This window comes from Prionailurus viverrinus, chromosome A3, assembly GCF_022837055.1.
Source record: "Prionailurus viverrinus isolate Anna chromosome A3, UM_Priviv_1.0, whole genome shotgun sequence".
In the NCBI taxonomy this organism is placed as follows: domain Eukaryota; kingdom Metazoa; phylum Chordata; class Mammalia; order Carnivora; family Felidae; genus Prionailurus; species Prionailurus viverrinus.
Genome location: NC_062563.1, coordinates 129,599,684 through 129,622,807, shown reverse-complemented (window position 1 = coordinate 129,622,807; position 23,124 = coordinate 129,599,684). Strand labels below are relative to the sequence as shown.

General features: G+C 44.1%; 1 protein-coding gene across 3 annotated transcripts in view; it reads right to left on the bottom strand.

Moving 5' to 3' along the window:
- Positions 1–23,124, bottom strand: part of NBAS (NBAS subunit of NRZ tethering complex) — a 339,328-nt gene that overhangs the window by 97,447 nt on the left and 218,757 nt on the right. For all 3 annotated transcript variants that reach the window (XM_047852270.1, XM_047852271.1, XM_047852272.1), the window contains exons 39-42: positions 18,061–18,137; positions 17,539–17,676; positions 5,252–5,481; positions 1,073–1,183 (exon numbers count right to left, since the gene is read on the bottom strand). In XM_047852270.1, the coding sequence (XP_047708226.1) occupies positions 1,073–1,183; positions 5,252–5,481; positions 17,539–17,676; positions 18,061–18,137 (556 nt within the window). The remainder of the gene's footprint in view (positions 1–1,072; positions 1,184–5,251; positions 5,482–17,538; positions 17,677–18,060; positions 18,138–23,124) is intronic.

The following is a 23,124-nucleotide window of genomic DNA, read 5'->3' as shown; positions in this document are numbered from 1 at the left end:
GGGAATATCTCCAAACTCAACCAACAGGAAAGAGAATATAAAATTATAGGAAAATCAACTTTTCAGGGAAAATGACTTTTTAAAGGGACAGAAAAGCAAAAATCTTCAGGAGAGGAACATTATTTTTCTGACCTATTAACTTCTCATAGGCATTGACTCAACAAGTAAATGTTGGGCAATCTCTATTCTATTAACAAGGCTGGTTTCAAATGCCTGTGTTACCAAGTGTGATTAAACAGTAATGTGAACCACATCTTTTAAGTAAGGAATGAGGGGCACCAAACACCACTTACTAAATCAATATTAGGTGTTTTGTCACTCACAAGTAATGATGCCAGGCGGTAATGATTTCCTGCTTTTGTAATTGCTGTGCGTCTCCATAATCACACTGCTATCAGGTATAATGATATGCTGTGAACAGTCTTGCACATTACTAGATTGCCTGATAATTTATAATAAATTCAGACCAATGGACCAATCCTGCTTATATAGATATGATACCCTTTTATGTAACATTCAATGAAAGGAAAAAGATATTTAATAAAATGCCAAGATATTTTTTAAATGCCAATGTGCATAACAAACATTTATTTGAACCTATTACTGGACTTTAAAAACGGTGCAGTGCAATATTTATCACAGATAAGACTATCACCCGTGTGGTCATTTGTTTAGCATCATCCAATTATAATCTGTCGCCCACGCTAGACTACAGGTTCCAAGACAGCTGGGATGCCAGTGGTTGCTGACCACTGTAACCTGAGTATCAACACTGTTCCTGGTACACGGTAGATTCTCAATAAAAGCAAACAAACAAACAAAAGAAACCTCTGAATAAACACACCAACATTACAGTAACTCAGGGCTATTATTACTGAAAAACAAAAACTAATAAACTGTTGTTGGAATATGGACGTATCAGGAGACATATAAAGGGAGAAGGTACAGATGTTGGTCTACTACAGGTCAAAAGGAAAGGTGAAATTGCACTTCACAAGGTCAAGATCCTTCTAAAATAGAACGGAGAAAAGACAGACACGGAAATAAACGCACATCTGAACCGTGCACTTACCCGCTGTCCGTGAACAGGAACTCCAAATGCGTCATGAGAACTTCCCAGCGGGAGACACTGTAACGCTGTGCCAGAGAAAGGGCAATGCTGTAGACGTTCTCCTCAAGTGTTCTTCAAGAACGTCCATCAGCCACAGGGAAGGGAAAGAAGAGAAACACATTACCCTTAATCAGCAACCAAACTATTCATTAGGACTCTCTCCAGCTGCAAGGGGTGCAGCCGGCACGGGCCTTAAAAAGACATTTCACAGCAATTCAGGAAACGTACTTCCCAGGCATGTTAATGCTCCTTTCTCACCGCGGTGCACTGCAACTGACCAAGGAACTGTCCGGAACGGTGGTTCTCCACCGAGGGGGATTCTGTCCCCCAGGGGACATCTGACAGTGTCTGATTATCATGGCAGGAGAGGAGGAGGACAACGCTACTGGCATCTGAGCGGCGAAAGGACAGGGATGCTGTCGAACTTCCCGCAAGGCACAGAAGGCTCTCCCACAAGGCATTATCCAGTCCAAAATGTACGGAGGTCAAAAAATTCTGGTACAGACACCAGAGCCTACAGGCCAACAACAGTGCAAAGGAAATGTATCCCTGCCCTACAGGCATGTATCTGAGAAAGCACAGTCACTCAACAAATGTTTGTTTTCCAGACTGTATCAGGTATTGTGCTAGCTCCGTGGGACACAAAGACAAACAAGACATTTCTTGAGGAACTCACAGCCTAGTGGAGGATGTGAGATGTCAACCAGGAACCAAATACAACGGGGGGGGGGGGGGGGGGAGGGGGGGAGGGGGGGCTCCCAGAGGACTTCAAATACTGACAGCAGAGATGAGGGAGTGACCAATTTGAGCTGAAGCCTGGAGGATAAAAAAGCAGAACTGAGGGAAGGTAGTTACGAGAGAAGAGCCAGAGGGCTTCTGAGAGAGAAGGCATGGGGGGTGGGGCAGGAGGTGTTCCTGCCAAGGGACCTGCACCTTATCCTACCGGCAGTGGAGAGCCAGAGGAAGGTTTAAACCAGCGCATGGGGTCACCAGACTTGAGACCTTGTAGGTTTATGAAGAATTCTGGGCCCCAGCACCCACCATGAAGGCCATTCTGCAAAGACTACGGCAGCACCTCTATTTCCCAGAAACAGAGAAATTCTAAGGATGAAATTCTCGTTTGGAAGATTGGTGGACAGAACCACAGGAACAGAAATGAAATATCTGTTCTTATTAAGGGATATTGCTAAGACTATATACATGCTAACTGAGAAAAACAGGACGTTTACTTCTATGTTTGATTAGCCCACAGTTGGTAAACATCTTCTGTGAACAGCAAGACGGTAAATCTTTTAGGCTTCGCGGCCATACGGTCTCTGTAGAAAATTCTTCTTTTTATTATTTTTTTAAATTCTTGTTTTTCCACAAACCTTTAAAAATGTAAAAACCACTCTGTGTATGTGGACTGTAAAACACAGGCCCAGGGCTGGAATAAGTCTGTCACTGCGTGAAGTACTAGGTCATTGCCGATCAAAAATTTCTTCAAGTATTTACTGAGTATACTCTATGGAATGAGAAACCCTTGAGAATAGCGACCATTAGCAATTCATCCTTTCTCTGAGGGGAGTCTGACACAGTGCCTGACCCCAGGAATGTGCTCACTAGGTACCGGTACCTTCATCACCTGAGAAAGGTGGGAAGAAGCCAAGCTCTGTGTGCCCTCCTCCAGGTTAGCCCAACGAAGCACCGAAACCTATTATCTAAGATACATGGGCAATAAAGGACGGATAAAAGGCACTTATAGAAGGCCAGTGCCATCAAAATGGATGCACGATTCGCAAGAAAACGAAGACTGGTCACGCTGTGTACAGTGAGGGGGCGGAGGGGGGGCTGCAGAACAGGAGGAAGCAGACGCGTCAAGGATTTTTGTAACACACTGAATGCCCGCCTCCAAATCGGAACTGCGAACTCAAAAACGCCACACCCACTCTGACATTTTAAACAAGCCGTTCAGAGAATGTTGGATATTTTTCTAGGTAACAAATTGTGGAGAAGGTTCTATGGTATGTTTGTCAAAAGCATGTATTTGTCCTCTAGGACACACTTCAAATAGCATCCTGGATACTTACAAAAGAAAGTAAAGGACAAAAACCCCAGCAAAATGTAACAGATGATGTTAAGACATGCCTTACCTCCTAACTGCATTCTGCATAATAACCTTCTTCTAAGAAACCATGAGCATGGGTGGCACCCAGGATTACCAAATGCCCGGAGGAGAAGCCCACTGGACTTGGCAACGGGAAGCCGAGTCTCACCCCTGGGCTGTGTGACCTCGAACAACTCTTTAAAGTTCTCTGGTTCTCAGATCCCTCTTCCGAAAGTGAGGAGGCTGGATTAAGTGACCCCTTCAGTCACTTTCAAATTAGACATTAAACGGCTCCATGACATTGTGAACCTCCAGGAGAACAGAGGAGGAGAGAAAAAACTATTCCACATTTCTCTTAACTAAATCCCACTACAGGCTGTTCTTACTATCTTTTCTTTGATCTGTCTATTCCCTGCCTTACTCTAAAGAGAATTTGGGGCGGGGGGTGCCTGGGTGGCTCAGTCGGTTAAGTGTCCGACTCTTGATTTTGGCTCAGATCATGATCTCACAGCCCGTGAGTCTGAGTCCCGCATTGGGCTCTGTGCTCACAATGCAGAGGCTTCGTGGTATTCTGTCTCCCTCTCTCTTTGCCCCTCCCCCGCTTGCTCTCTCTATCTCTATCAAGATAAATACAAATAAACTTTAAAGAAAATTTGGGGTGCTTATGGTAGGAAAGAAGCTTGGGCTCATATAAAGTTATTACAGAGTGCCAAGGGTACTTTGCCACTTTCTTAGAGGTTTAAATAATAATAACGAAAAATAGCATATACTACAACCATAACCAGGGCTACATTTGTTATTTTAAAGTAATGTAGCAGGAAGGAAGAATAATCACTAAATATAGGCACAATTTAACCTTAGCTTCAAAGGCTGGAAGCCTAGACTGCATTGCAGGCCTCGCTTGCCTGGGAATACAACCGTGCATCGGGGGTAGGGAGTGGGCGGGGGGCGGGGGGGGCACAGGGCGTTGTGAAGATGGGATGGCTTTGATAATTGAGAGACCAAGGCCAAGATTAATATCACGGTGATGATCCTTACCACCTATGTAAACTTGGGCCAGTTACCTCACACTCCCGAGTCTCACGTTCTTCAGCTATAAAATGGAAATACCATTTTACGCCACAGGGTTATTATGTTCGAGGAGTAAAAGAGATTTACAAAATAAGCTTTATAGAGCACCTAACACAGCTCCTTGCCCATGGGAAGTGCTCCACAAATTGTGATGTTAAGAACAAAACAACTCTACTTAATAACCATTATGGGTGAACACGCTTTCCCGCTTTCTTTTTTTAATTTGTATTTTTTTCTTTTTTTGTTTTTTTCCACTTTCCCACCTTCTGACATGTAACTAATTCTCATTTGATCTCAGCTAAAAAAAAAATGGAGACCAGTATTAAAACCAAGGGGCATCCCACGCCTCCGAAGAAATGCTTCTCACTGGGCCTTAACCTGTACTGCCATCTCACATGGGGCTTGCTGCTGGAAGGGGTAAGCGACAAAGGGAAAAGTGGCAGGTGCTACTGGCTTCCACCAAGAGAGACTGCTGGGCCTACCTGGTCAGCTCTCCTTCCTCTGGAAACCCATGACAGATACAGGTGCCCTGAATCTAGACTCTGGGTCCTTCCCCCGGTACTCAGTCAAACAACATCTCATTCTCAACACACGGGGGAAATTAAACTGCCCCCTAGTTTGCAGTGAGACTTCCAGGAATAACAGGCAATCTTTTTAAACGTCTATAATAAGCTTCACATTTTTTATGCCGGTCATACCCTCACCCCGTTAACATGGTAAGAATGTTGGTATTGGGCTAGCCAAATCATGGGAAACTTTTAAATAATTCCCACGCTTATTATTTAAATCTGCAGGTTTAAAACTTTGTCTGCCATCAACTGATCCAACTGGGAACAGCCACGTGTCCATCACACCCCAGGAAGAAGGAAAGTCCTATTTATAACAACCACAGATGTAAACCTTCAAAGGACAGTGTCCTGACCATTCAACCTGTTCTTTTAGGCTTTAAATCCAACCCTTTAGGAGACAAAGGTATCCCTTACTCTGCCAAACCAAGGATAGTTTCCCTTTTATACTGGTCATCTGCCGTAAACCGCTGTACATCCACACCCTTCCGGAGGCCCTGAAGGATCTGGGCCTGCGTGAAATCCAGGAGACGTTCGTTGTAGTAGTGTAACTGCTTGGTCAGTGAAACCAGGTCCTCTGGCCAGGCGTCGTGTCCGTATCGAGTCACATGCCTGGTGACCATCTTGATGAGCTCCTTGGGATCAGCCTGTAACAAAAACAGCAACAACAAAAACAAAATAAAATAACAACAAGACGACCACGTCTCCTGGGCAACCTGTTTGCCTCTTCCCCTGCTGCCATTTTATCAAGGCTCACAGCCACCCTGAGAAATCAGTGAAGGCTCACAGCCACCCTGAGAAATCAGTGAAGGCTCACAGCCACCCTGAGAAATCAGTGGGGGAGCCAGTGAACTTTGCAGACCAGAGAGACAAGACACAGAAAGGAGTCCAGAAGGAGTTTTCTGGACGCCTGCTCTGTTCTTCCACCTTAAAAATCTCCACCCGTTGAAAAAATAATGTACATTTGCTTTTTCAACTCTCATCACCCTACGTTAGATTGGGGGCCAAATTACCTGATCATTTATAATAATTCACCCTGAAGTAATTGTCATCTTCAATTTTCTTTGGACCATGTAAGTGTTCTCAATAACTAAGATGCAGCTCAGTAATGCCACTCTAAATGCCAAGACAGCTAAGTAGAAGAGTGTTTTCTCCAGGGATAAGTTGGGGGGAGGGGGAACCCATCCCTGTTCCTAAAATCACAAAACACTTCTAGTTGCATAAGAGAGCATCCAACCAATTTTTCTTCTGCTCAATTTGGAGCTCAGTGGGATATTGCTCTATAATTCTTTACAGCTTCTCTAACAACAAAAAAATTACTCAAAGAGAACAAAACCTGGAATCTGACAGCCAGCAGGAAAGAAAAATAAGTGATGAACTGGCCACATTTATTTACATTAAAGTTGGTCAGGGTGTGTCAACGAAGCAAAAGTGGCTCAGCTATGATTTTGGAATTGTTTAATAGGGAGCCTAATACTTGAACAACAGTAATTCGATCCCTCAATTCCTAGGAAGACATGGTATATATTTTAATATAAGCAAATTAGGGGAAAAAACTTCAGAATCTATCTTTGGTTCTTAGAAACACACCTAATTATAGTAAGCTGTCAGCATTTCTAACGTGTACGCCATTATTCTGAGGTACACAGGAGATTTGTCAACGTCGAGTCTGTATTACCAAACCTAGCCTGACATTTCTCTCTTGATCCTATTAGGAAACATTCTGAGAGAACCGATAAAAACCAATTAGAGAAATCTTCTCGGGTTCCGGTAGGTGGATTTGAGAAAAAGTCAATGTTTTTTTCCCTACCTCTATGCACACACTCGGTCCTGTTGCATAAACCACAGATTAAGTCTCAAGTCAAAAGGCCTGGGTTTGAAAACTCACTCTTCAAAGTAAGCTATGAGGCCATCTTTCATTCATTCAACAAATATTTCTTGTGCACCTATTATGTGCCAGTGAGAAGATATGACCCTCTCCTCTAGGGATGCAGTCTCTGGAGAGAGACAATCAAGCAAATAATTGTAAAATGGTACAATACAGGTAAGCACAGGGTTCTGTGGGAATTCAGAGGAAGTCTTCTTGGAAGATTTAATGCCTAGACTAACCACTCCGGTATCAGCAGTGAAAACGCCAGGAAAATCTAGGGAGACAAAGTGCAGTGAGGGTTCAATATGCGCTAAGGCCTGGGGAGCTAAGACCTGACGGAAAGATGGCAGGAATAAAGCAAATCTAACTGCAATTAGAAGAGATTTGGGAATCGGCTGCATATGGATGGTGTTTCTGGCAGTGGATTTAGACAAAGGGGATCCCACGCCTCAGCACTTAGTACCGCCTCCACAGCTGCCATCGAGCCCCACCCCCTTTCCGCTCAAGGGCTGAAGCCTCGGGGCAGCACCCTGAATCACGCAGCAAGGGCTCAGCCGGCCCTGAAGTCACGCGGCACAGGGCCACTGCTCCAGGGCCAGCGAGCCCATCCACACCTGCTCTGTCCCCGCCCCCAGGTGGGCACCGTCCTTGCCTGTTTTCCCAGCCTCACCCTGTCAGCACTTTCTGGCCTCGCAGCAGAAGAGAGCAAGAGCGCATCTCCAATGATCGGGTTTCAGGGCGGCACAACTCTCCCGTCGTGGCCTGTCACCTTGTGCCCCGATCCTACACCCTGCCAGCAAACCCATGCTCACCACCAAAGGACAGCTTTTCCCCCACAGACGCTCTGACCCGGCGGTTTCGGACCAAAGCCCTGGGTCTGCACTTGCCCGCTCCGCTGCATTTGGAGGAGAGGCTACGAGCATCCCGCCATCGGGCTCTCCGAGCCCCTCTCTACCAGGCTGTGGCTCCCACGCCTGCTCGTGGAGTCAACCGGTTCCATTCTCTCAAGGCTTCTCCCACAGGTCTTGTCTCCACATTCATTTTTCACTTTGTTTCCTGGCATCTCAAGGATTTGGCACCTGTATGGGGGGAGCGGCCTGCATACTTTTCACTTGACCTCAATAGCATAACGCCTCCTGCTTTCTATTCTCTTACACTTTAACACTAATTCAAATTTACAATTTACACTGCTTTTTCTTATATTACATTATAGCTTATTAAATTATGGCAGAGACCACGAGTATTTCGTGAATTTGTCTTTTCCAGAGCGCAGTAGCCTCTCTTGCACAAATCAGGTACGGGGTAAAAGGGAAAGACGATGAACGGCAGTAGTGGCTTTTGTTTATTTATTTATTTTGAGAGAGAGAGACAGAGATTGTGGGCATGTGCAAGAGAGGGAGTGGCAGGGAGGGAGGGAGAGAGGGAGAGGGAGAGGGAGAGGGAGAGGGAGAGGGAGAGGGAGAGGGAGAGGGAGAGGGAGAGAGAGAGAGAGAGAGAGAGAGAATCCCAAACAGGCTCCTCGCAGGCTCCTCGCTGTCAGCATGGAGCCCGACGTGGGGCTCGAACCCACAAACCACGAGATCGTGACCTGAACTGAAATCAGGAGTTGGATGATTAACCGACTGAGCCACCCGGGTGCCCAGGTAGCAGTGGTTTTAAAGTCAATAGTCCTTCTATTCCAGGTCCCTCAGTCAGTAGGGATGCAATTTGGGGCAAGTTATTTCAGATCCCCACTTCCTCACCATAGGACTCAATGCGCACACCGTCCTGATGGTTTGCTAAGAGGCACAGATAAATAAGGTATGTTAAAGTGCTCTTTCTCTATCATTATAAGAAAGCAAACTGGGCCCAGGGCTTACTCGCAAGCAATTAAGAAGCAGTGGCTGGCAAAGATGGGCACATAAGCAATTCACAGAAGGCATCTGCATATACCCACCATTGCCGAGTCACAAACCCAGAGTGCCAGGGAGTGGCAGAGTGCAGGGAGCAATTACTCCTCTCTGGACTCTTCTGAGGCTCAGCTTCTTCAGATGTATAACAAAGGAACATCACCAGAGGATCGCCTTTCTCAGGCTAAAATCCCATGAATGTAGAGGAATTCAATCATAAAAATAAAACAAATCCTTGTACATCCCTCCAGGTGTGGAATTGGGGAAGTTCCACACCTTTCCTCATGTATGCCTCCACTAAATATTCAGAGCAGATTTCTTGGTTAAAAGTACAATTTTAGACCAATGAATTGCAGTCAGTACATTCCTTCATAGTTTAAACAACTGTAATTTCTTTTACTAAGTAGAAATTATCTAGCCACTCTGGAATTTTTATTTCATGTTCTTTATACATCAAATGTGTTCGCTTTTCTAAGAAATATTTAAGAACAAACACCTAATATTTTTCAGTATTGGAGACCTAAAAGTCTTCGGTATGGAGACAGGCACAGAGCTAAACATACGTGAAGTGAATCTCACTTAAAACTAACCATTCGGTGGGACCAGTCTGCTAGTACCATCTGTTTTTACAGAGGCATTGGGAGGTGAGAAACTTGACCAAGGCCGCTGGGTTGAGTGGTGGTGTGGCATGTGACTCCCGAGCATAATGCCTCCCCAAAACCATCCTTGTACATTTGGCATGCAGGGGAGGGGATCTCTTGAAATTGTAAGGATCCTGACGAGACCAGAGTATACACAGCTCCCCCCGAATGTGACAAAGTCATGGCACCAGAGTCCTTTTACAAACGATCAACTGTCACTGATGGACTTAATGCTGTCATTTGTTATTACATCCAGATTGGCTTTTTTTTTTTTTTTTTTTTTACACATAGGTACATTCTCCCTCACAACCCTTTTATACATGTATACACATGTGTAAACACAAGCGACCATAGAGGACACACAATGGTAGGTGTTCAACTAAATACCTGATTCGAGCTGTATCTTCAAGTCTTTCGGTTCTTAATTCTCTAATGACAACAGAGAGAGTTTAGAACACCATTTTCTGTTAAACCCCTTGACATAAATATACCTTGTTTAAAATTCTGTCTTAATAAGGTGGTGACAGTAGGGGCATACTATTAACCCTCTGATGATGACTTCCAAGTGTCTTCAAGCTTATGGATCATCAAATCTCTGTTAAATGTACAGAAAGGTTTTCAGTACTTCAACTGATTGTGTAAAACGTAATACTAATGAGAAGGGACAACTCACAAAGGCTTCTAAGAAAAAGGAAATCAGATATGGGTAAAAAACCACAGGAATAGGCATCAAATAACCTGGGTTACTGGTTCTTCTCCCCTGAGCCTCGGCTTTTCCATTATTAAAATGGAAGCAATTTCTTCTTTATGGAGCCCCCATAAAGATTAAACGAGGCTAGATGGATTAGCATGTTGTAAGTTCTAGCCCTCTATGTAAATTATCTTCTTACCATTAGCATTACTACCTCTCTCTCTTCCTCAAGGAACTTCACTGGTCGTGATTACTTCCAAAATTTGATTTAAATTTTAATCACCATTCTTCCCCTGAGCTTACCACAATTTCTCTCAAAATATTCCAAAGCATCCCCCCACTCACCCCGACACGTTATTTCACGCATTCAAGCGTCTAAGCACTCTGGCACGAATGTCATTTGACCCTCACACCGGCCCAGCAATGTGCACAGGAGACCATGGTTCCCATCGCAGATATGCCAATCTGCACCGCAGACATCCTCGGCTGGGGGCTGACAGCAAGGAAGTGAGTCAAGCCTCTTGATTCTCACCTACCGCACTCCTTATGCTGCTGACAGGTCCCCACAAATGTTCTACACCCGAACTCACATCGCAAATCGCTGTTTGTGTGTGTGTAGACAGAGCCCTCCCTCTTCTCCCAACTAAGTCCAATGATGTGACCCAAGCATATGAAAGCTTTTAGCTTCTAAGAAGCTTTTGAAGGACTTTACAGGTAGCCTCAGAATCTCTCATATTTGGCATTCAATGTGATATTGCAAAACATCACAGGCTGCAAAAATAACCACATAAAAAGGCATCAAAAATTTTAAACGGAAAAGTGTGGAGAATTAAATTATTCTAAATTTTTCCCCGAATTTGGCAACACAGTTCTTCAGGGGGTGAATAAAATATGATTTCTTTAAAGAATATGGTCAAATCCCTGTAAAAACAAAATATGCATAAACATTCATGGCTACAGAATGCTCGATGACTTAATCTACTGCTTACTAGTAGAGGTAATAAATCCATTCCAGTTTAATAGTCTCCATTTCTTGGTAATATTGGTTGGAAAGTTTTAAACAGGTGGTGCGTTTCCCCTCTAGGGTTGTTATTTGCTTGAGATAATTTTCTACTTAGTATTTTCAATTAGTAGCTTAAAAAAACCACATTTAGAAATGGTCTACCATAAAGTTTTGAATTTCATCCCCTGCTGGGTTTGCTTCTCTAGCATATAAAACTGAAGGGCATGTTTCCATTTTTAACTGATTTTATCTTCTGAAACTTTAAAAAAAATGCTAGCAAGATCACACTTACACAGATGCATTTACAATAATTATAAAGGTAAGGTATAAATGCAAACAAAATCAAGGTACCTAACAGTGGGTATATTCACATTTGTATAAAAAACGTTTCCATAAATACGTATATCCATACACCATGTCTGGAAGGAAACAAAAGGGAACCACTGACTTTCTGCTGTATACCATTTTCATCGTTTGAGTTTTGTGGCCACATATGTGTTATTTCTTAAACATAAAAACAAGTCAATCAGGACAAACACAAGGAGAGAAAACTCTCTCCAGCTGACCATTTGTCAATTGTTACTATAGGTCCCTAAAAAGAAGAGTTGAGGTAAGGTGGGCTGCTCCAAAAATGATCTAGAAAAGCCCTAGGAGCCTGTGCTGGCAGGCTTAGGATAGTGCTTCCATTAGGGTGCACAGGCCTTTTGTCAGAAATAACCCCACAAATTCTCTCAGTACCTGTATTCGAACCTAGTAATCATCCCGCAGCTCAGAACTCGGGTTGGGGAGGGGCGGGGAGAAGGAGAATTCCTGAGGACTGAAAATTGAAACGAGCTGAAGTGGCGAGTGAGGGAAAGCTAGCTTCACTGAGTGCTGTTATGTGTAGGCCACAAATCGAAACCACTTTGATTCCAATTTCTACGATGACTCATTGGGAGTTTGTTATATTTAATTCCAAACTCAGCAGTGTTGTTTTATGCAAAGGAAGATGCTGAAAAGACTCCAACAATGAGCCGCCCTGTTGCCAGTGGAAAACTCTATGTACTTAAAACACACAGCTACTGTTTCCATCCGCAATTCCTTCAAACCGAAGAGAGCGGGAACTTCAAGCCGGAGAACTCGGGCCTGAAGGCCGCCCTGACCCACGGCAGCTGAAATGCCTCCTGAAGCTATTCCTGTGCCGATAAACACCCACCGAGCCACTACGATGGGTGAGGTCCCGGGGACTCGGAGAGAGATGGGGTCCCTGCCCTACCACAAGGAGAGGGGGCAGCTGTGTGTCACCTACAGTACCACGGAAGAACTGCTCGCGGGGCGTCCACGCTAGAGCAGTGAGACATGGAAGGGACCCGTGTGTGCTCAGAGGCAGAGAAGGCTCCACACAGGAGGCTCTTTTGAGTCAGACTTATCTGCTGAGAGTGGGAAGAAGGAGGCACTTCAAGCGGGGAAATTACATCTGCACAGGCACAGAGGTGTGAAAAAGGATGTTAAATGCAGAGAAATATAAATTCTGAACAGCTAAAACATAAACTTCAAAAGAGCTAGCGTCAGGATCGTGCTGGCGGGGTAACGAAGAGCCAGTCAGCTCAGGGAGGGTCGTCTCCGTCACACAAAGGAGTTTAGAGTTCACCTGTAGCCACAGCGGAGCTTCCCGCAGCGACTGACTCATTAGACTGCACGCCAGAAACCGCTCTGGTGCAAGCAAAAAGCAGGTAAAGCCTAGAATCAGGAGCTTTAAGTGACAGGATGTCACTTTCCACCAGGGCAACCTGGAGCGAGTAACTGGATTTCTCCGAGTCTTATCTTCTGCAAAATGGGCTTGCTCAAAGGATCAAGTGACAGAATAAATGGGAGAGGTACTTTAAGACAGCCAGTGCCTTCTCAGGGTTAGTCTGATCTTTCTAGCGTCCACTGAAAATTCCCATAGGCCAGACCCTTGCTGCTACTGCCCCCCCCCCCCCCCCCCACACGCCTTTTGACACTTTTTAGCTGGACAGAGGAGACCCTGCTGTCACAATGAGGTCTGGTCACAGACTGAATTTCTATCCTTTCCATCTGGGGTCAGGCAACTCTTCAAAGCTCTGAGTTTTATAGAGTAAAATTTCAATACTATCTCAAATACTTTGTGAAAAACTGCCACAGTATGCAGGATGGGTGCAGGGATGCTTCAGTACTTTCGTCATGCTATTCCCTTTGTTTGGAAGGCTCTTCCCCTCCCATCCTCCTGGCTCTGCCCTCGTCTTTTTGTCCTGTCAAAAGTCACTTTCTGAATTGAGGCCTCTCCTGAGCCTGTTTAAATTGTGCTCTCCACACACGCACACGCGCGTGCTGCTTACTCTTCTTTGCTTTTTGTTTTCATAGCTCTTACCCCCATTTCACAGAGTATATATTGTATTTACTTATTTTGTTGATGGTGTCCTTTCCTCAATGGAATGTAAGTCCCAAAAGGGCAAGGGTTCTTATGTGTCTTGTGCGCTTGTGTTTCCCCAGGATCTAGAACATGGCCTGGCATAATCACCTGATAAATCCCTGAGCGCATGCGCACGCACACTCTCTCTCTCTCTCTCTCTCTCTCTCTCTCTCTCTCTCACACACACACACTTCAATCATTTCACATGTGCTGAAGAATTATTCATTAATTTTCAATAATCTACCCAGTGAAGATTTATTTACTCCTCTTTATTATCCAGGTCCTGCTCTAAGCATTGGGAAAAACAAATACCACTCAGACACTGGCCTCAAACAGCTCATTATCTAGTGAGATGAAAGATACATAAATGCAAGACGAGAGTGTAAGCACAATGACTGGAGTAAGTACAGGGCACTACAGATGTCCACAGAAGAGCACCAAACACAGCCTGGGAGCACTGCCGAGTGACGGCAGGGGACAGGAACCCAGCCTGGGCGAGGTAACACCTGAAGCAAGTAGCTAAGCAAAGAAATGCTGGGGGAAAACATCATAGCAAAGAACACAGGTTTGAAGACAAGGAAAGAGAACGCACAGGGCATCTGAGAAATTTAAGTGGCTTGGTATGGCTGGGCAAAGGAAGATGGAGTTGGAGAAAGAGGCAGAGGCCAGACCGTGGGGGACATGCAGACCTTGCCCGGACAACAGGAAATCACTGAGGGATTTTAGGCACAAGGCAGGGTGACCAGATCTCCATTTTAGAAACACCACTCTGGCAGGTGTTTGGGAAAGAATACAAACCTAACAAAAGCAAAGACAGGGTGGTGTTTATGAGACGGTTACAGTGCTCCAGGTGAAGAACCACGGAGCCCGGAGACTGAATTAATTTGAGGACCTGGGGCAGAGAGAAGAAAAACAACTGGAGAGGTGTTCGACCTCTCCCACTCCCTTTTAACACATCTATCTGGAAGAATTTCAGAACATCTTTGCATCTTGATGTTAAAAAAAATCATGGGTACTTTCTACCTCTTCAGCTCACCTTTCAGACTACCAACCAACCAAATGCTTTCCACAGAACTGCCACGAAGTCCCTGGAGAATGGGCTGGCCCCTGAGCCGGCCATGTGCTGTCTTAACGCTACCGGAAGAGACACCTGTTTCTGTCTGCAGCAGCCGAGAAGTTAGAAATCATGTGTTGAAGCAAACACGCGGGGCTACGTGGACTTTACTGTTTCTGTTCCCACGTGGCTCTACTGCAGTTTCCTGAAGAGAGGACCCTGAACAGCAGCTGCCTTTTGCTACCAGGCCCAGAGACAGAGGAGGAGCAGGTGTCCCGAGCCACGCCACGGGGTGGATGAAGAGTCTAACAACCAAGAATCAGAGGCCCAGGGCTAGGGCAAGACAAGATAGCTCTGAGGGACATCTTCAAAGGAAGGATAGTTTGATAGGAGGACGGTGACGGGAACAAGGCCCAGAGTTGACGGGTGGCGGGGTGACATGAGATGGAAGGAAGAAACAGAAATTGTGGTTAAGGGTAAGAAAAGGGCAAGAATCAAGTCTCACTGTTCTTCTCACTGTGATGCCAGGCTCCAGGTCGTTCACACTGGGCACTTGATAAACACTGGATCTATGGCAGGATATACAAAATACAAGATCTGGAAATAAAATGTTCACACTTCTACTCAGTGAAAAGAACTGCTGGGAACACGGAGGAAACCAAGATGGAAGCACCTTTACTTCTAACCCTGAGCTTTCCATGTTCTTTGTCTCTTCCCATGGTTGAGTTGGGGAGACTTTCAATGGGGCTCCTTATGGAGTGACTGCAGGATCTGAAGAAGGAAACAGTGACTGCCAGATATAAAAGTCGGGGTGGACTTGAATGGTTTTCTCCCAACCCACCTCTCTCACAAACAGTACAGGATTTAAGGACTTTCAACTTTTGTTACAAATAATTTTTTATAAAAATAATTTATTATCAGGGAAAAGAGGAACATACGTTGTACTAGAATTCTCCTCCAAGAGGACTACTTTTGGAGGAGGACTACTTCAATTAAGATTTTTTAAGAAACGAAACTGAAGACTGGGCCAAAATGTAGCTCTACAGCAAGCTCTTTGGCCCTTACGGGCCCAGCGAGTCTGTGGTGCATCGGTCTGCAGCGCTCTCCTGCAAAGCCCGTCCAGTCCCCTGCATGTAACTGTCTTCTCTGCATTTATAGTAAGCGGCCGGTTCATGGCGCTCAGACAGCCATATTCGTCTTTTGTCTTAATGCTCAGAGCCCACGGCACTCTGAGCACGGTTCAGATCCCACGGCACGCACCCAGATGACTGACCTTTCAATGCTCTGTATTCATGGAAAGTGCAGCACAGTGCTAGGCACACAGTGTGATCTTGATACAGAGTACGTACATGGGAACAAGAGAGGGCGATCCCACTCCAGCACTTGGATCCCATGCCAACGGCACCCACTTAGAAATTGCGGTCAAGGAAGTCCTGAGGACACAACTGACTTGTGTTTGTAACAAGGCACAAGGCTTTGGGTCAAAGTAAAGCTTCACTGCGTTTCAACACGCTTCGTGTTTTGGAGTAAATTACTTGTTGCTTATGTATGTGCCCAGCACTAACGAAAGACAGACACCGGCAAATCTGCCGCGCACATTCTCTGACGGCCACCGAACATAATAAAGACAGTGAGTACACTGTTCCGGAAGGACATTCGCCACGCTTCCACCTATGTGATCACTTCTGTCCCTCAATTTACAGCACAGTGGTTCAATTTGTTATTTCACACAGAAACATACCTGAGACATAAAAATAAAACAAAGGAAAATTACTAGAGCATGGAATCAAGTCACTGCACAAAGCAATAGCTATAAAAGACAAAACAAAAAAATTATATGTATGTATACACACACACACACACACACACACAGACAGAATCCCCAAAATAAAGTAATATATTAAGTAGCTAAAAAGAAGAAAACGTTCCTTACTTGGCCAACTGTCATTCATGATAAAACTATGCCTGAGGACAATACAGGTCTAATAACAGTATGCCCTTGCAAGATTAACGTGTGTTCTAGATGATCCCCCCTCTTTCTCTTTTTAAAGAAAAATGGATGAATGAGAGCCATGAATTTTTGCCACAAAGGGAATGTTTTCATGTCCTTGTAGATTCCTAGAGATGTTTGGGAAGGCTGAGGCAGCTAGAACTTTGATACACACTTGGATTGTAAAAGTACTTCTTGAAAGTGTGCTCTGAGGTCAGGACAGAAAGAATCCTGCCACGAAATTTGACCTTTTATCTGTACACATGGTGGATTTCAAAGTCCGATTTGCTTATCTACTCTTAAAGTAGTAATTCTCTTAAAAATAGCTCAGTACAAGGGCACCTGGGTGTCTCAGTGGGCTGGACGTCCGACTTTGGCTCAGGTCATGATCTCACCACTCATGAGTTCAAGCCCAGCATCGGGCTCTGTGCTGACAGCTCAGAGCTGGAGCCTGCTTCTGATTCTGTGTCTCCCTCTCTCTCTGCCCCTCCCCCACTCATTCTCACTGTCTAAGTATAAATAAACATTAAAAAAATACACCAGTACAAAAAAAAAAGGTAGATAATTTCCCAAGGCTGATAATTAAAACTGGTATATATACAAGTAAACCTGGAGGGCTTTGATTTTCCCGTGGCATCCGTAATAAGTCTGTGTCCACAAAAGAATGCACACATAACTTGAGGCCACACTTTATAAGTTATGTAAAAGTTGTCCGGAGCTTGGTGGCAAGTAGACATAACATGTTTCAACATTCCATCGGCACAGTAACTACTCTCGTATTTCTGGCTTAAAAATAAATAAAAGTACAGCACTGCTCAAAGAACTACATTGCCTACTGTCCTAAATTAGAGCCATCTTCCTTTCGGGAGGTGAATTAAACACTCAATTCTCCATTTCTCCTCTCCTACTACTTTAACCTTTCCTAAGAAATTGTAAAATAAAATAAATGACAGCAAAGTTGTGGGAAGAATCAGCATTCACAATGACATGAGAAACTACCTCTTCCAGTGCCTGGAAAAGTTATTATGTCCAACGCTGGGAATGCATTCTGGATATAAAGCACATCAGTCCCTCCAAAGATAAACATGTGTTTTAACTATTTTAGACAAGTAACTCAGCTCTGCTTGTTAATAAAGTGGAAACGAGGAGGACTCACCCTGTAAAGAGGATGGCACTTGTCCCTGAAACATGGAGCCAGTCGGGCATAGATCTGGAGGCTATAGTAATATGCTGCCAGCTGGAGAGATAAAGCAGAGTGGGCCTGCTTTTCAAAGCACTTGTTAGCATCTAACACCTAGAAAGGAACATGACAGAATGAACTCAGCTGAAAGGAAATTAAGAAAATCATCATAAGCCATTACATTTCTAGTCATCACTACAGAATTTATGTTCAAAGTCTCCATCACATCAATGCAAGCTCACGCTCAACTGAACAGGATGACGTTAAAATTCAGAAGACACTGTAAAGGCAGATCCTGTGATGGAGAGGCAGATTTTGAAATGAACACTTCAGCTAAAATGGTAGAATTTGCTCTCTGAATACTGACACCACAGTCCTTCCAGCACATAAGAACAATCAGAAGGAAGTGAGACATGTAACAACTTATTTGGTGAAAAATCCCCAGGACAGATTTTTTTGTTTGTTCATGAAGTCCCTTCTTGGTAACGGCAAACTCACCTGTGGTAAGGCCAGGAGGTACGCCAGAGCCAAGGTCATGTCACTTGGTAAAGCATCACTTGCCAGCTGCAGGAGAACTGAAGGCAGGGGAAAAAAATGCACGATTTTACTTGAAGATCTATACGACATTCATGGTTACTACGTGCCATGTTTTCAGTCCTACATGATTTCAACAGATACCTAGCTTGAGAGGACTCTCTGAGACCTTTTACAAAGGTCTATGCATACCATCTAATACAGATCACATGAAGCCATGCTATTAAATAGTAACCTTGCCTTAACTCAGACAAACTGTGCTATTCATTACACTTTTAAATAGGAGAAAATTCTGTTAGTGCAGGTACAAAGTCTAAGTGCAAAGAGATCAGTGAGGATGGTTTCTTACAGCTAATCTTTTGGTTATAAAGGCCCAAGCCATGCTATAAAATTATATGTATCAATGACAGCTGACATGGTAACTGAGCATATGAGCAACAAAGAGCAAAGCAACAAGAAAGCTATGTGAGTGCAAATTTAGGATAAATCTTTTGAATACTACAATGAATAGGTTTTGTTCCTTCCAAGAACATCCCTCTTCATCACACTCCACAAAAAGCCCTTGCTTTGATTATATAAGATCTTAAGATTCCCAACTATTAACAACTTTTCCACACATTTTTTTTATATAAGCGACAACTTATCAGTCTCATGGCTTTAATAAAAGAGAGCACACTGCCAACAAAGCCTGTGTTTATGCGTGGTTTGTATTAACACGGGATTCATTTAGGGTTTTAGCGACAAATACCAGGTAGTCATATGTAATCACAATGTAAATCCTTTTATTTTTAAAGGACACAGAATCTCATGATCTGCACTAATGAAGGAGAACTGTTACGTGGATAATCCAAAGTAAATGATATTTGACTTCAGAAATACACCATATAATGTTTTTCCAGAAGATTTACCTTCCTAATTGTGTCTCACTTGAACTAAAATTTAAGTCATTTATATAATCTGAGTTTAGCTAACAGTCTGGACAATGAGACACTGGTGGGGCGAGGAACCACCTACAAGTGGATGAAGTGTCAAAAGCTGACTTAGAATTCAGAATCTCCTGTGGAGGACTCACGGGAGGGATCTGAGCTTTCTCTGCTGCACCTTACAGAGGCAATATTGGTTCTCTAAATACTCATTTCCTCGGTATTCTCCAAACCTTACGGACCAAACTGGACCACCAGTCAGCCTCAGGACTTCCGAGGAATCGCACTATTTTAGAGAGGTTTTCTACTCAAAAGCTACTCATTTCAAGGCCCATCTGCAAATTCATTCCTTCATTCCGTGGCAATGAGAATCTTCTCTGAACCAGACATTGCCCCAACAATCAGTCTCTGCCCTTTGGGATAAACACACTAGGACAAGAGAAAGTCTCCAAATAAATAACAAAAAATACAATGCAAAGAGCCCAAATCAAATTTTCTACAAATAATTGAGAGCGAAGAAGAAACAGTACTGGTGAGTGTGTTGTAGAACACTATTAAAACTGAAGGATGAAGGCTTAGCTCTATCTTTGGGACGCCAGAAGATAAAGCAAGAAAAGCATGTAAGTTTAATCTGCGAACATTCTGGACAATATGCGGCAAATTTACTTCGTGTCTAGAAATTGCATACTGTACACACACACACACACACACACACACACACGCATAAAACCCCTGGGCCACCATTTTGACTTCTACCTGCCTTATATCTTCTACCATTTGATGCCTGCCTAATAGTCCTTCAGGATCCATGTTTTGGAGGGGAAAAAAGTCCGATAGTTTCACATACTAGTGATTTTTCCCTTTTAATTTTCTTTCTTACATTATTTCTTATAAAGTGACCTACAATCTCACCTAGTTTTTTCCTCCTCCCATTCTGTTTTCAGATACCTCCTTTCTTTGTGCACAAGGGAAACCAATTTTCTTTCTTTCTTTCTTTCTTTTTTAATTTTTTTTTCAACATTTATTTATTTTTGGGACAGAGAGAGACAGAGCATGAATGGGGGGGGGGAGGGGCAGAGAGAGAGGGAGACACAGAATCGGAAACAGGCTCCAGGCTCTGAGCCATCAGCCCAGAGCCTGACGCGGGGCTCGAACTCACGGACCGCGAGATCGTGACCTGGCTGAAGTCGGAAGCTTAACCGACTGCGCCACCCAGGCGCCCCGGGAAACCAATTTTCAAATAAGCATATCTGAACCCACTCATCAAAAGAGCCCAGTCCCCTCAAAGTTCAGGAGCTTTTATTCAGGTGTGTGGCTGTTTCTCTGGCTATTGAAGGACCGTCCCTCTTAAGAGTTGTGACAGGGGCCAATCTGACACCTATCTGTCATAATACCAGTTCCATTACTATCTTCCAGTCAGATCTATTTTTTTTAATATCACTGACTTCATCTTTCACTCCATTTAATGTGCATATTTCTGTGTCCCCAAACCAAAGCACCCTCCAGTGAGGAAAATACTCCAGGAGATATTCCAATGAATATGCTACAGACCCTGAAGGAAATTCCAAAACAAAAACAACCCAACAACAAACTAAAACGACAGAAAGGAACAACTGACAACATAATTGAAATAGATGCAGAGTCCTCAGGAAAGATCATTCAAGGGGAAGATCTTCATCTGAACACCTAAATTCCAGTAGGTTTATTTTAAGAAGTTATATTATTACAAAGATACAACTGACAAGATGATCTCTAGCATTTCTTGAACATATAATAACTGAATACAAAGCTTATTATAGCAGGAAAGATAAAAGAAATACTTCATTTCCATTAGCTCGGAGTATGACAAAAATCACCCTCAGAAAAAAGTCTAAAGAATCATCACTGTTACTTTTACCAGCAACAGTAATCACCCTAAAATATAAATGTTTGCTTCAAGTGAATAATATCCACACAGATTTTATTTCATACGCACAAATGTGTTATTCTTTTTTTTTTTTTTTTCCTATTTTATGATGCTTTGACATTCTGGGTGTTTGATAATCCTGGAAAGACTGCCCTTTCTCAGAGCTAGAAATTCCTAAAGATACCAAACAAATTACTCTGAGCACATCTCTGATATGCAAACCAACCAATTTAGAGCCAATACTCTGAACCACCTTCTCTCCAGTGGCTTTTATATTCCTCCACTCTAACCACCCCAGGGCCAGCCACTGGACAACCAGAGAAAACTACAGCCTGGAGTCTTACAAAATTATTCAAACAATCTATTTTAGGCTCGCTCAAATTTGCCTACAATCCCTCCCCTACTGTTCCCATGGAAAGTACAATAAAGACTTTTGCCCAGGCTTTCCCCTCACACCTCCGCCTCCTCTGCCTCCGACCCCAGGCTGACCCAAGTGTTCCCCCGGCAAGAAGTGATTTAAAAAAGGCCAGCCAGGTGTCCGAGGCCGGATACTCTCCTTGCATGCTTTTGGCTTCTGTAATCCTGCTTGCCTCTTGCATCAGCGAACTGCCCACATAGCACAACTGATAACGCCTCCCACCCACCCCTTGCAGCCAATAGAAGGTTTCCAATACCCGGAAGCTAGCCAGGCATAAAAGAAGGCCAGCGCCAGGGCTCACGGCTCAGCCTTTGGAGGTGACTCCGCTGGGCCGACCCTGGTGCGAAATAAACAGTCTGCTCTGATTCCCCGAGTACATGTCGCGTGTCTCTTCCTGGGCGTCAAGTATTTGCTGTAACAATGGGGCCCTGGGTGGCCTGTCCTGCCTCCTATGTCCAGGGATCTGCAAGTAGAAACTTCCTTCATGACCATCATTTCCACGCCTGGGTGTCTTACCATACCTAACATAAAACCAAAATCCCAGGTACATTTTGGAACAACTAAAACAGCATCTATAAACTATAAAAACAGGCAGAATGATACAGTAATTTGGGAACCATCTTCAGAAAGAGAACCCAGACCCACCATTGATTTATTGCATGGCTCTGTGTCCCAGAATTCAGAACGTTCTGAACTTCCAGGAAGTTATGCTAGAAATGTATCACATGTGACATGATACCTTCAGCACGTTCTGAGAGCACCCAGAATCAAAGACATGACATTTCTGCTGTAAAACATTTGAATGCTCACACTAGATGAGATAAAGCAAAGATTAAATAACCTCATGTCAGTTTAATTCAGGTTTTGATGCCAAACAAGTTATAAGAAGTCCTTTTGGTTTTCGAAGCATTGTGAATTTTAGATCAGAGCCTTAGTTTTCAACGCGTATCATCTCTTTAGCATATAGAAAGCATCTAGAAGTTCCCTCCCCCCACCCCCACCAAACAGTATAGACTTGAGGGAACAAATGACTTTCTTCAGTTAGGACACTTTTTGATTCCCCCCCAAAGATGATGGATAATAGGTTCTTCTGTTAAGAATTGCCAGAGCGGTAACAGAGGCAATTACTTCCATTTCATATAACTCATAATAATTAGTATTTTTTTAATGTTTATTTATTTTTGACAGAGAGAGAGAGACAGAGCACGAGCGGGGAAGGGGCAGAGGAAGAGGGAGACACAGAATCTGAAGAGGCTCCAGGCTCCAAGCCATCAGCACAGAGCCCGATGCGGGGCTCGAACCCACGAACTGCAAGATCGTGACCTGAGCCGAAGTCAGACACTCAAATGACTGAGCCACCCAGGCGCCACTAAATCATACTTGTTAATGGATTAGCTGCTGCATTTAGGCGTGGAGATGGGCTGCAGCAGGACGACAAGAGCAGACATGCACACACCCGAGTAGCGGGTGCACTTCTGCCATCCCTGCTGTTACTCAGCCTCTTCTCACTGGGACCCGACCCTCACTTAGCTGCTCCTCCCAACCTGTCTGTGGAAGAAGTTCGCGGTTTTCCTCAGTCAACAAAAAAGAAAGTCCCTTTCTACTGGTCCTGTGCCAACACATAAGTAAATCACACCGGTCCTGGGAAAAAAGGTTCCTCCCTTGGGAGCTCTCCCTTCTAACCCACTCTGCAGGCCTCGCCATCCTCTCTCAGATCTCACCGAACCACAAGGCACTGCCACCTGGTCCCTCCTTGGCTTTCAGGGTCACAGCGTTCCCCG